At 40.5% G+C, this 12,841-nt stretch overlaps 1 protein-coding gene across 8 annotated transcripts in view; it reads right to left on the bottom strand.

The window, feature by feature from the left end:
• Positions 1-12,841, bottom strand: part of macf1a (microtubule actin crosslinking factor 1a) — a 155,239-nt gene that overhangs the window by 89,236 nt on the left and 53,162 nt on the right. For all 8 annotated transcript variants that reach the window (XM_057354515.1, XM_057354520.1, XM_057354524.1 and 5 more), the window contains 2 exons: positions 3,546-3,607; positions 1,453-1,542 (listed from right to left, as the gene is read on the bottom strand). In XM_057354515.1, coding sequence (XP_057210498.1) covers positions 1,453-1,542; positions 3,546-3,607 — 152 coding nt within the window. The remainder of the gene's footprint in view (positions 1-1,452; positions 1,543-3,545; positions 3,608-12,841) is intronic.

Raw genomic sequence — 12,841 nt, 5'->3', positions numbered from 1 at the left:
ACCTAATTTTAGGACAATTCAATAGTATTGCATGTTTCATGTTTGCATTTCCGTGAAATTAAAATGTTATTATATTTAAGAGTGTGCTATGCATTTTTGTACTTTTAACTTACTGTATGTTGTTTGCTTAGCAACGTGCTAATGTCACATCATTGAAATAAACTGCAACTCAAGTCTCATATGTGAAATGCTATAAAAGGGAGCTGCTCATGCTAGAAGCAACCAACAATACAGCTTACTAGGTTTTGCAATACATCTTCTGTCTCGCTTTTAAACATCCTTTCCCTTACAATAATACTTTCACATACACACACACACACACACACACACACACACACACACACACACACACGCGCACACACACTTACATGCAAATGCATGCTCATGATTTGCACGTGACCATAAAAACCCCACATAGGGCAAACGTGAAGTTTCATCAGTGTATTAATGTAAGTGTGTGCTGGCAACAGTCAGGTAAAAGTGTGACTATAAACCATATGGTACCTTGCACCATAAAGAACATGGTGCAAGGTAAGGTCTCGCAAGACATCCAAATGTAATCAGATTATTAGTGTATTATGATCAGCTACATGAATTATGCATGGCCATGTTAGATATTCCTCTCATAATCTTCACATAATTGACCTGTCCATCCATGCCGTGTGGTGTAAAAGACCTAAATGTGTGTGTTTTTTGCGGGGGGAGGGGGTCACACATACTCCCTGAGCTCCAGCCTCCTCATCCTCCCCACACAGCAGGATGAGTGGGGGGGCGCGTGACATGCACGCTCTCCGCAGGGTTGACCCACCCTTGAGCTGATGACATCATAGAGAGGAATGTGGAGAAAGGGCGAAGACAGAAACATTGTTGAAGGGAGGATTTGAGAATGATAAAAACATAAAACAAGGTGGAGGGGTGAAGAAAAATCAAAACAATGAAAAGTGCAACTCATTGTGATAATACAACAGGTAGAGAGAGAGAGAGAGAGAGAGAGAGAGAGAGAGAGAGAGAGAGAGAGAGAGAGAGAGAGAGAGAGAGAGAGAGCATGGAGAAGGCAGGTGGTGTGTTAGCAGTCTGGCTCCACTAATCCTCCCATCAATCACTGTGCCCCAGTGCATCTGTCAGACTCTTTTAACGCAGATTCAGCTGATCTGCATTCAGCGATGTCAGCAGCACCAAGGCATTTCATGACATCAGTCTAGCCCCCTATATGAGGTCAATTCACGTGATATGACCGCGCAGGTGTCATTGTTTGACTGCCACAGCATATCCAATAATCCGAATTTGCATTACAGAAGACGAAGCGGATATCTGCCACGTGAATTCCCTGGGTGAGAATTGCACAAAGCATTGGAATGTGCATTTTGAAGCTTACAGACAGACTGGACCCTTGTGTGTGCTACAGACAGCTCAGCGTGTCTGTTTTATAATACTGATGTTGCGTTTACTTACAAGTGTGACACCAGACAGCACCTCAAGCAGGGAGATGAGGTTATGTCCGTCCCTAAGATCCTCATACAAGTCTGTGATGTGCTTCCGCACCTGCAGAGAGAAACAGAAAGAGTTAAAGGGATAGTTCACCCTAAAAAAAATATTTCATCACTCATGCTCATATTTTTCAAAACCTGTATGACTTTCTTCAGCAGAACACAAAAGAAGATATTCTGAAGAACGCTGGTACCCAAACAACATTTGATTCCCACTGAACGGACACAAAACCACAGAGACATTTTTCAAAATATCTTCTTCTGTGTTCCACAGAATAAAAAGTAATATACAGGTTTAAATGACACATAATGGTGAATAACTGACTTTTTTGGTGTTTGGAGTTTCATGTCAATGCACCATCCCAGTAATTCATGTTAAATCCAACAGTCAAGAGAACACACTAAGTAAAAAGGTAGTTTGATAACTAGACATCAGCTGAGCACATAATCCAACCAGCAGAGGGCACCAGACTCATTGAAAAATGGGCCACAGGACACTGACAATTGCGACAAGGCTGAAGAAATGCTGGATATTAAAGTCCTCTTCCTCAATGTGTGTGTGTGTGTGTGTGTATGTGAACGATTGTGGATTCCCAACACATCTCCTTTTGCTGTTTACCTCAGTCTATTATCCTGAGACGACCCATTTCCATAGCCACACAAAACAACAAGCTGTGGTAATCCCCACGTGATTAGTTATTAAACAATAAAACTGTCACACTCAGATGTGTCCCCTTGTGTTTCCGGCACTGTATCCTTGTATCACGTGCGTAGGCATGCCGTACATACCTTCTAAAACCTGTTCAACATTTTTGCGAATAGGTCATTGTTTATGTTAGGAGTGTGTTAAGAGCAAACACACAAAATAAACAAAGCGCTTTCAGTCAGTGCAACACTGCCTAAGGCTAACCACACACACACACCTGTTCACCTGCCAGAGATGAAAAGAGACGTGTAAACACAAACGCTAACAGGTATCATCGTCTACTTAGTATGTAGTAATGACCCATATGACAAGCTATGTGAGCTATGCAGACACAAGAGATTGACCTTAACAACCCTGGATTTCCAAAAACAGCTAAATCTGTCAGGATTTGACAAGACAAAATGTGATGAACTCTGCGCTGTTTAAGGGATAGTTCATTTATCATCAAGGGATCATCTATTCACCCTTATGTAATTAAAAAAAGTATAATACATATTTTCTATCTGTAACTTTTCTAAAATTAAAATTGTACTTTTTTCTTCAGCAGAACACAAAAGAAGATATTTGGAAGAATGTTGGTAAGCAATTAACATCAGCCTCAATGACTTTCATTGCATGGACACATTTCTCAAAATATCTTCTTTTGTGTTCCACACAGAAAAACAAATATATAGGTTTGAATGTCATGAGGGTGAATAAATGATGACAGAGATTTCTTTTGGGTGAACTATCCCTTTGCCTTGCATGTGGGAAAAATCCATCTGTCGTCTCTGATATGATATAAGCAAGCACCATAAGGTTCACACTGTTTAGAGTATATAACTCACTACTCCCAGTGTCTAAAGTTACAGCAACGCTGCGCAACTGTATCTCATTCCCCATGGTCTAACCTACATTACAGTAATACCTTCAGAGTTATGAGGTCACTATCTCTAACCTCATAACTCCGGTACTTCTGTGGTTGGTCACCTGCCCTACCCTTGGAATACCCAGCATTCTTTGCTCCCATGATCTGTGGTCAGTGGATCAGGAGATACACAGGATTAACAAAGACGCAAATATAGCTCTAAAGCACATGGCAAGTGTTTTTTTCAGTTACCTTTGAGTCACTAGAGAAGAAATATAGAGGGGGAATAGCACAGTCATGTTATTTGGTGAAATGAAGGTGGCAGCATAACAACACACTTCTATGATTTGCCCCCCATGCAAGTTCAGTCTTACAGAGAATCCTTGAGTAAAAGTGTGAACGTGTGAGTGTGTGTTCAGCAGAACCGAAGCTCTTGGGTCAGCTGGCTTTATCTTTGTGCAGTGCAGCAGAAATGACCAAAATAACCCGGAGTGCTGGACTGTACCTTTATGAGGTGTTTGTTGACCCATTTTGTGAAGGTTTTCTTCTGCACTCGGTCTCGTTCATCTGTGAAAACAAGAGACAGAGGAGGAAACAGAGAAAAGACAGAGAGGAAGAGGAGAGAAGAGAGATTGGGTCAGTTATGTAACACAACAGGAAGTCTACGCCATGATGATATCACTGTATTATTTACAAGGGTTCTTTCTGCTTTAAATGCCTGAATGTCTAAACACAAAAAAGCAAAAATAGAGTTCTTTCCAGCATTTTACCAGCTGGCACATAATTTAGAAAAAAGCCATATTCAATTCACAACATTAAATATTAGTTAAAGATTTAAGAGGGTTATTGTGGTACGTCTTTGTCTATATCAGAAGTGATATGATAAAACTGGAAACTAGGCTGGAAGTTTAAAAAAAGACCAGTTTAATAGGTTCATTATAGTCCTCACCTGACCCACATTCCCCACTTACTAGTAGGAGAATGACAAAATCACACATGAATACAGGCTTACAAGGCAATAGTGAATGAATAACATATTGATATCTGACAGTGATAATAGCATACAATCTGTACAAAGAGCTGTGCAAATATGATGTCTTTATTATTTTCAAATTCAGTATACAGCCGTAGAAAAAAATATTTTCCATTTCAAAATATTTTCAGTTTTTATGAATTGGCTATTTATAGGTATGTGTTTAGGTAGAATTATATTTTTGGTTTCATTGTGTTAACTACTAACAATATTTCTCACAAATTTCAAATAAAAATATTGTTTCTATTTGCATTTATCTGCAGAAAATGAAAACGTGAGAAATAGGTGAAAATAACATAAAGGATGGTCTGTATTTTTCAGAACTCAAATACTGCAAAGAAAACAAGTTCATATTCACTTTTAAGCAATACAACAGTTTGTAGATTGTGTTTTATGTGATAGCCTCAATTTTCATTACAGTTTTCATGTGTCATGTCATGCTGTTGTATGACTTTATGTCACTCCTGAGGTTTGATTTTGTTGAAATTCAACAGGCACTGGACTGGAATGGCCACAATACATCTATAAATGTTGATTAAATGAAAATTTGGAATGGTCTCTTAATTTTGTATATAGTGAAAACAAAGCTAAGATAGCCCAACCTTGATTCGACTCCAAATGCGAGTATTTGCATGGTTTCAACACAGGCAAGTCAAGTTAAATAAAATATGTTTTGTGGACCAAACAGAACCCTGATCTTCACGTTTATAAGTGTTTGGAAAATAATTGCTTTGTTTTTACTCTGAACATGCCAAAGCAGTGATGCAGTCAAGCACAGAATAGAAATTGATCACAGTCCTGATATTCTGCAAGTGCATGGAACTGTTCCGTCTTGCAATCTTTCCTATAGCCACCAAGTGTGAGGCTACAGTTGATGTGGTTGCTATGGAGACAGCAATACTAAGCAACCATGTGATACAGACGGCCCACTTCTTCAGATTAGCGTACGGTCACATCCTACTCAGATTGACAAATACACATGCACACACACTCACATATCCTACTGAACTGTATACAAACAACCCATAACCTTGCATAGACGAATCAAACTGAAAATAAAATAAAAAAGGCTCCTTAAAAAAACAGAAAACATTGCTCTTAAACAAATACAAACAAACTGACATTATTTGCATAAAGAGTATGCTGTACAGTTAGGCCGATGATTCATCCTTTTCGTTTCACTTGGTCAGTAATGTTTCTCTCTTATCATGTTATATCTTTCAACCTGACGTCAGCAGAACAGGATTTCTAAGCGGTTTAGGTGTAATACCTTAATAAGGAGCACCGCCTTTGTTTTATCTAGGGCTGTAACTAACGATTATTTTGATAATCGATTAGTTGGCCGATTTTTTTCAATTAATCGATTAATCGGATAAAAACTGTGATTCCATCTTTTGCTTATAATAAGTAAATCAGATATGGGAAAAGTATACACAACTGAACTCATTAGCCTTCTCCCAAAATCTTGTGAATGTCTCCATAATTAATACACCTGGTGAGTTGATTCAGGTGTGTCATATTAGAAGCAACTGACAATAGTCTCTCCCAAACGTGGGAGCGAGGGGAGGGTCGGCCAAGGAAATCATTTTTTTTGTGCCATGAAAAGTGAGATATTTGTCATTCAAATGTAGTGAAGTACAGTAAAAAGTAAACAGAAAAAGTAATACTTCAGTACAAATACTCAAAAAGTGTACTTAAGTACAGTTCTCAAGTAAATGTACTTCGTTACCCACCTCTGAACTAAATAAACCACCAAATCAGGGTATTTAGCCTATTATGTACTTTGCAAAGTGCAAACGCCACAAATTGGGTTTTACTAATATAATCTTTAATTTTGTCATTTAAAACACCTCTCCCCTTTAAACTTTAAAACTGCGCAGCTTGAAGAGATGCATGCAAAACACGTCTGACTTTAAAACTGCGCACCTCGCGCTGCACGGAGAGACACGTGTGACTTTTAAACTGCGCATCTCGCGCTGCACGAAGAGACGCATCCACGGAGAGACACGTCTGACTTTAAAACTGCGCAGCTCATGCTGCACGGAGAGACACATCTAAAACGGTAATTTTAAAAGGGAAGAAGATGCGCTTGATTTATAACTGCGCAGCTCGCAAGTGACGTCACAGACCAACTAATCGATAATGAAATTTGTTGACAACAAATTTCATTATCGATTATTATCGATTTTATCGATTAGTTGTTGCAGCCCTAACTGTAAGTGTTCTGCATTCAGTGTTCCAGAAGTTCAGGGCATAAAACTGAACTTCTATGCAATGTACCAAATGCTCCCTACCGTTCATTTCTAATATACATTTGATTAATAATGTTGCATCAAATATATAAAAATTGTTACCTGAGAACGTGGTGGATCCAGAGGCGTATTAAGACCTCATGGTGCCCCTGGGCAAAATCCCCAGAGGTGCCCCCCCCATCCACCCACCTACCCACATGCAAGAATCCACTCATTAAATTATTTATATCAGGGCTCTAGAGTGCGACCAATTTGGTTGCACATGCGACCTTATTTCTCAATGGTGCGACTAAGAAAAATCCGAGGTCGCACCGGTGCGACCAGCCGTTCGAGGGAGAAAAAAAGTCTCAGCGACTCTGAAAGTCTCCCTGTGATTCAACAACAGACACACATTAGGCCCATATCGTGGTCTAAACCAATCAGAGCTAGTGAAGGGCGGGCCCCCCTCTGATTGGCCGTGGTCCAGATTTTCCTGTACGTGTGTGTTAAACAAAAATTCTCTGTCATTGACAGATTTTTTTTTACCAGTGACGGAAAAATCTGAAGGCCATCCGTTCATCATTTTGACGTATAACAATGAGGGCAATTTGTAACTCCCCATTTCCCTTCATTAGAGCGTGATATGGTCGCGAAAGGACGTGCGTGTTTTCATCTGTCATTGTTACTGACTAGACATGTGATGCGATCTGGGAAAACCCGTCGGATGTCGCGCTGGGACGCGGGAAAGACAGTTCACCTATCAAAGTAAACCTCATAACATGAAGAATGAAGGAGTAGCAATGCACATTTCCTGCCAGTCCTGTGTAAACTACGGCATGCAAAGTTTTTTATACAACGTTTTCGTGAGATGACAGAACTCCCCGTCTGCAGCACCGGAAGTTATCCCCGGTCCGCTGCTCATGCGAGCCGGACCGCGATCGCAAAACATACAAGGGATGATCAAAAGTCCAGACACTATGCACATGATAAACAACGTAAAACTTGCTTCACTGCTTATTAGTTGTTATCCGTAATGTTTGCTAGTTTCCTTGTGTAGTGATAATGGCAGAGCTCTCGTTCTTTAAGTGTGCCCGCACCATTTTCCTTACTTTCGTTTTATTCAAACGGTTTTGTACAGTATTTTTATAGACTTAAACACTGGGAAATGTTTTTTTATTAAATTGTTATTAGAGTAAGACTTTTACTACTCTAAAGTGACTTTTACTTGTGATACTGGACTGTTGTGCTTTTATTTTCATCACTTAACTTTAAACCTGTTTTCCTCCAAATTCCATTCCTGAAAATCATTGCGCTTAAGCAGACCTCAGCCATAACTTTTGTTACATACACAAGGTATGAGCAAATAAAAACTGATTTGGAAAGGGCTTGAATATGGTATCAAAAACTAATATATAAATTTGCACCATGTGTTGGGTTTTCCCAGATCGAATCACATATGTACATAAACATTAAATATGATATGATATATGATATAGATGAATATAAACAACAACGGCTTTATTGGGCATTCAGTTGTATTAAAATACAACAAGTTCTGAGACGCAAGTACAGTGTGATGACGTCACGAACATACTAATTACCACGTAAAGCCACCTTGCACCATAGTGACGGGTAATAATAGATTATGACAGATTTTTTACGAGCCTGTCAGTCAAAATGATGGACAATAAAAAGTCTAGCGCAACCTCTGGTGTGTACATGTGAAAATGCGTGTGCTGCAGTCAGACAGAGAGAGGTGAGGAGCCTATAGGCCTGTCAATTAAACAGAGTGGATGTAGCCGCGGATGATGAGAGAAGATGAAAAGAACGATTGACAACTTTTTCGTGAATAATGTTAAGTTAAGGCCAGATCCGTCCGAAAATCATAAGCAATGCTCTGACACGGACCCATCAACCTCCCAGGTTATGTCAAGCCCTGGTCCATTTATCTTGAGATGTTTTAAGTTTAAATTTCAGTTCAGTGAAGCACTTTAAGCACCAACACTTTTTCAGTAAGTTACCTTTCTTGTAGAATTGTGCTTCAAATAAAGAACTTTATGTTGACCAGATTGTTAGTTAATCATTTACAAGTCAATTTTGCCTATATGTACAGCGATTTAAAAAAAAAAGTGAACTGGTAAAACTGCGGTGTTAAATGCGATGCGGTCGAAAATTAGGGTGCACCTAACTTTTGTGCTGGCGCACCTAAGAAAAAAAGTTAGGCGCACCAGTGCAACCAGTGCAAAATGTTAGTCTAGAGCCCTGTATATATTAAAAGATTTTATAAGAATGAAACTCAGCAATTTACAATATACTATTTTACAAGAATTACGCATTAACATGACACTATCATCAAGCATTTTTAACAATTAGGCCTACTGTAGTTAAGAGGTCGCATTTTCATTGGCCCGCCGTGGAAGCCTATCCCTGATTGGTTGACTACTTTTGACAGCCTATAATGCCTGGAACACACAGGAGGACCTCTCGAGAGCAAGAGTACCAAAGGATTCGTGGACGCACGGCACGCATTTTGAGTGCGCACACGCTCACTGAGCGAGAGGAGAGAAAATTCATAAGAGGGCAGCGTATAATTGAAAGCGCGCGTCCAGTTTTGTGCATGAGCAAAGGAAATCGGCGTGCGAGCGGAGAGATTCGCGCGCTCGTATTACAAGAATGCGCTCTCGCCTTGTAATAATGCGCTCGTGACATTTGTCATTATAATAACGCCATATGCACACGGCTTAGGCTTTTCCTCGCACCAGAGAGAGTTTATAATGTGCGGGCTTTGAGTTTTCAGTGCACGAGAGAGCTTGTGATGCGCGCGGCTCAGGCTTTTCCTTGCAGGAATTGCTATGCGCGTGAGGGTTTAAAACCAGTGCACGAGTTGTTCCCGTTTGGCAATCAAGTAATAACAGCGCACGCCGGCATCAATGACGCATTTGGATGAATGATATTGACTTATAGCAATAGTTTACTTTCTCTTGTTTAAAAGGTTGCGGTGGTAAGTAACAATGTTGCCAACTGCACTGAACTTAAACTCTGATAGAATGCTAAATGCAGTCACTGTCACACATGAGCATTTTCTTGATACATAAGCTTCTGTTTTTGTCCACAAATCCAGCTTGTCATAGATAAATGCGTAATTGCCCCCCCCCATACTATCGTGTATTGGCGATCCACAGGCTGGCGATAAAACGATCCGATTATATTGAATATCCCCCAACACTAATCCGTATTAAACAATTATAAATTATATAAGCTATTTTTTCTGTTTGACCAAGGTCATTATCATTCCGACACCCAGTAGTGAGGTTGTTTCGTGAGATTCAGTCTCGTGCACGAGAGACGGCTCACAGAAAGAATGCGACCTAAGATGGAATCAGTGTTGCCAGATAGAGTTGAAGGTTTCCAGCCCAAAAATGGTCCAAAACCCGCCCAAACGCACACAAAACCACCCAAAATATTTGATTAATATTTGGTTAAATTTGATCAATATTTAGCTAGTTTAAATGCCACAATTAATGTACCATGCTATGGCTAGCGACATACACCAGCAGCAACAGAACCACAGTAACAAAATTACAACACAAGACGTTCACATCTATGGCCCATGGCCCCGCCCTCACACCACACACAATGCAGTGTGGAATGCGAGGAAAAGTCCGAGCCGTGCACATCACAAGCTCTCTCGTGCACTGAAAACTCAAAGCCCGCACATTATAAACTCTCTCTGGTACGAGGAAAAGCCTAAGCTGCATGCATTGCAAGCTCTTTTGCATGAAGAAATGCGCGTGCGCGTTTATAATATTGATTTGCAACATATATTGGCAAACAGCCAACTATCGTCTAGGGAATCAGCTATCGCCGATAGGTCTGAGGATCATCGATACACGATAGTATCGTCTATCGGAACAACCCTATATCACACCGCTACTTTGCTTCATGGTGTAAGTCAAGAAGTGAATCAAACCCAGAGAAAGAAATCTGAAATTACCAATCATGAAGTGATTCAACCACAAGTGAAGAGAAAGTTTTAATCCATCCTGTGCATTCTGTTCTAGTAATGAACATCATCTGAGCCACTGTTCTGAATTTCAAAGCATTGATACAGTAGCCAAAATGAAATGGATTGTTGACTGTAATCGTTGCTGGAGATGTGGTTGGGCCCACAGATCATCAAAGTGTGACTAAAGAAGAAAATGTCCATCGTGTCAAGAACCTCGCCTGGGAGTACTGCATGAAGTGAACTCTCATAAACCTGATACTGGAATATTTTATCTGAGCAGACCAAGTAGTCTAAACTCTGTTCTTCTGAAGATTGTCAAGGTAGTTCTGAGCCATCAAGGAAGAACACTAGAAACATATGCCATCTTAGATGATGGTTCCGAAAAAACTATGCTCATGTCATCTGCAGCAGAGAGTCTAGGCCTTCAAGGGGTGGCAGAATCATTAGTCCTCCGAACCATCAGGCAAGGTGCAGAGAAAATCGAAGGTGCTGTAGTTTCCTTTTCCATTTTTCCAGCTTCTAATAAGCAAACCACTTACCAATTAGGAGATGACTTTACTGCTCAAAAGATAGATTTACCTCCAGCGACGTTATCAACATCTAAGAGGTATTCCTTTAGAAGAGTTTCAGAAAATAAAGCCTATGATACTAGTGGGAGCAGATCATCCTCATCTTCTATGCTCCAAAGAGCGAGTACGTTTTGGCCCTTCGGGGAGTCCAGCTGCTTTGAATACCCATCTGGGGTGGACACTACAGGGACCTACATCTTTGGAAGATAAGATTAATTCCACAACTGTGTTTCTTCCAAGCTTCTCCCTCCATGGATCAGTTGCATAAAGATGTGGAGAAGCTATGGCAAGTTGATGTACTTCCTTTCTCGCAGTCTCCAAAGCATGTCATGCGTTCAAAGCAAGATAAGGCAGGCCTTGAGTGCCTAGAGCAGAGAACTAAGTGTGAAGAAATCAATGGAATTAAGAGATTTGTGACTCCTTTACTCACTTTACTTAAATTACCACCAGAATCTGTAATGCCAGCCTTGCGTCGAATGGAGAGAAGGCTAGTTAAGAATCCTGACCATGCTGCTATCTATGAACAAGAGATTCAGAAACTTATTGAAGCTGGATATGTTAGGAAACTAGAGCCCAATGAGATTGAATCTTGGTACATTCCCCACCATCTTGTGGAACATGATGGCAAGCATCGTGTGGTCTTTAACTGTGTTCTTATCAATATCAAGGTGAGAATCTGAATGCCTACCTGATGCCGGGACCAGTACTAGGCCCTTCTTTGATTGGAGTTTTGCTTCAGTTTAGAGAACATAAAGTTGCTATAAGTGGAGATATTAAATCCATGTTCCATCAGGTTCGTCTCCTTCCTTCTGACTCCCCTCTGCTACGTTTTTTGTGGCGAAATATGAAAAGAGATGATGCAGCGGATGTCTACGAATGGCACGTTTTGCCCTTTGGTGCTACTTGTAGCCCTTGTTGTGCTACATTTGCCCTCCTAAAATGTGTTCAGAACCTTCCTGTTGAGTGTCAGGATGTTCGGACTTCTGTATTGCGTTCCTTTTATGTGGACAATTGCTTGCAAAGTTTACAAACCCCTAATGAAGCAAAGGAAATGCTTATGAAACTACTTTCTTCCTTAAGAAAAGGAGACTTTGAGATTCAACAGTGGGCCAGCAACCGTGTCTCTGTGATTGATCACTTACCAGCAGAAGCACGTTCAGTGGATACTGACCTGTGGTTAAGTCATGACTGTATGGATCCATGTGAAAGTACCCTCGGACTTCGTTGGCATTGTGTGGAAGATACTTTGAGTTACAAGCATCGTCCAGCAGAATATGATGTCCTGACCTTACGAGTACTGTATCGGATTCTTGCTCAACAGTATGATCCTTTGGGCTTTATCATTCCATATACAAGACGGGCTAAAGTCTTATTGCAACAGTTATGGATGAAACATACTAGAGGGTGGGATGACCCAGATATTCCAGATAAAGTGAAGGCAACTTGGAAAGCATGGGAAGGTGAATTACCAGATATAGCGAAAGTCCAGTTACCTAGATGGTATGGTCCAGGAAAGAACTGGAAACATCCTGTTAGCAGAGAGCTTTACATATTTTGTGATGCATCCGAGAAGGCATACGGCTCAGCTGCCTATCTGCATCTACTCAATGGAATTGGTGATGTTTCTATATGTCTTGTTATGGCTCATTCAAGAGTAGCACCAAAAAGGACAATCTCCATTCCCCGTTTAGAGCTGTGTGCAGCGGTAACTGGAGCACAGTTAGCTCATATGTTGCAGAAGGAACTCAACTTGACCATTGGGAAAGTGACACTTTGGTCTGATTCCACAATCATGTTAACATGGATCCAGTCAGAATCCTGCAGGTACAAGACCTTTGTGGCCAATCGTGTCACTGAAATTCTCGAATATACTACACCAGAGCAGTGGAGATATGTTGATACTTCCAATAATCCAGCAGATGACATCACCCGCGGCAAGAAACTTGTTAAATTGTCATCTTC

The sequence above is a fragment of the Triplophysa rosa genome, linkage group LG16 (assembly GCF_024868665.1).
Source record: "Triplophysa rosa linkage group LG16, Trosa_1v2, whole genome shotgun sequence".
In the NCBI taxonomy this organism is placed as follows: Eukaryota; Metazoa; Chordata; class Actinopteri; order Cypriniformes; family Nemacheilidae; genus Triplophysa; species Triplophysa rosa.
Note: the sequence above shows the minus strand (reverse complement) of the source record. Positions and strands in the feature narration are given on the sequence as shown.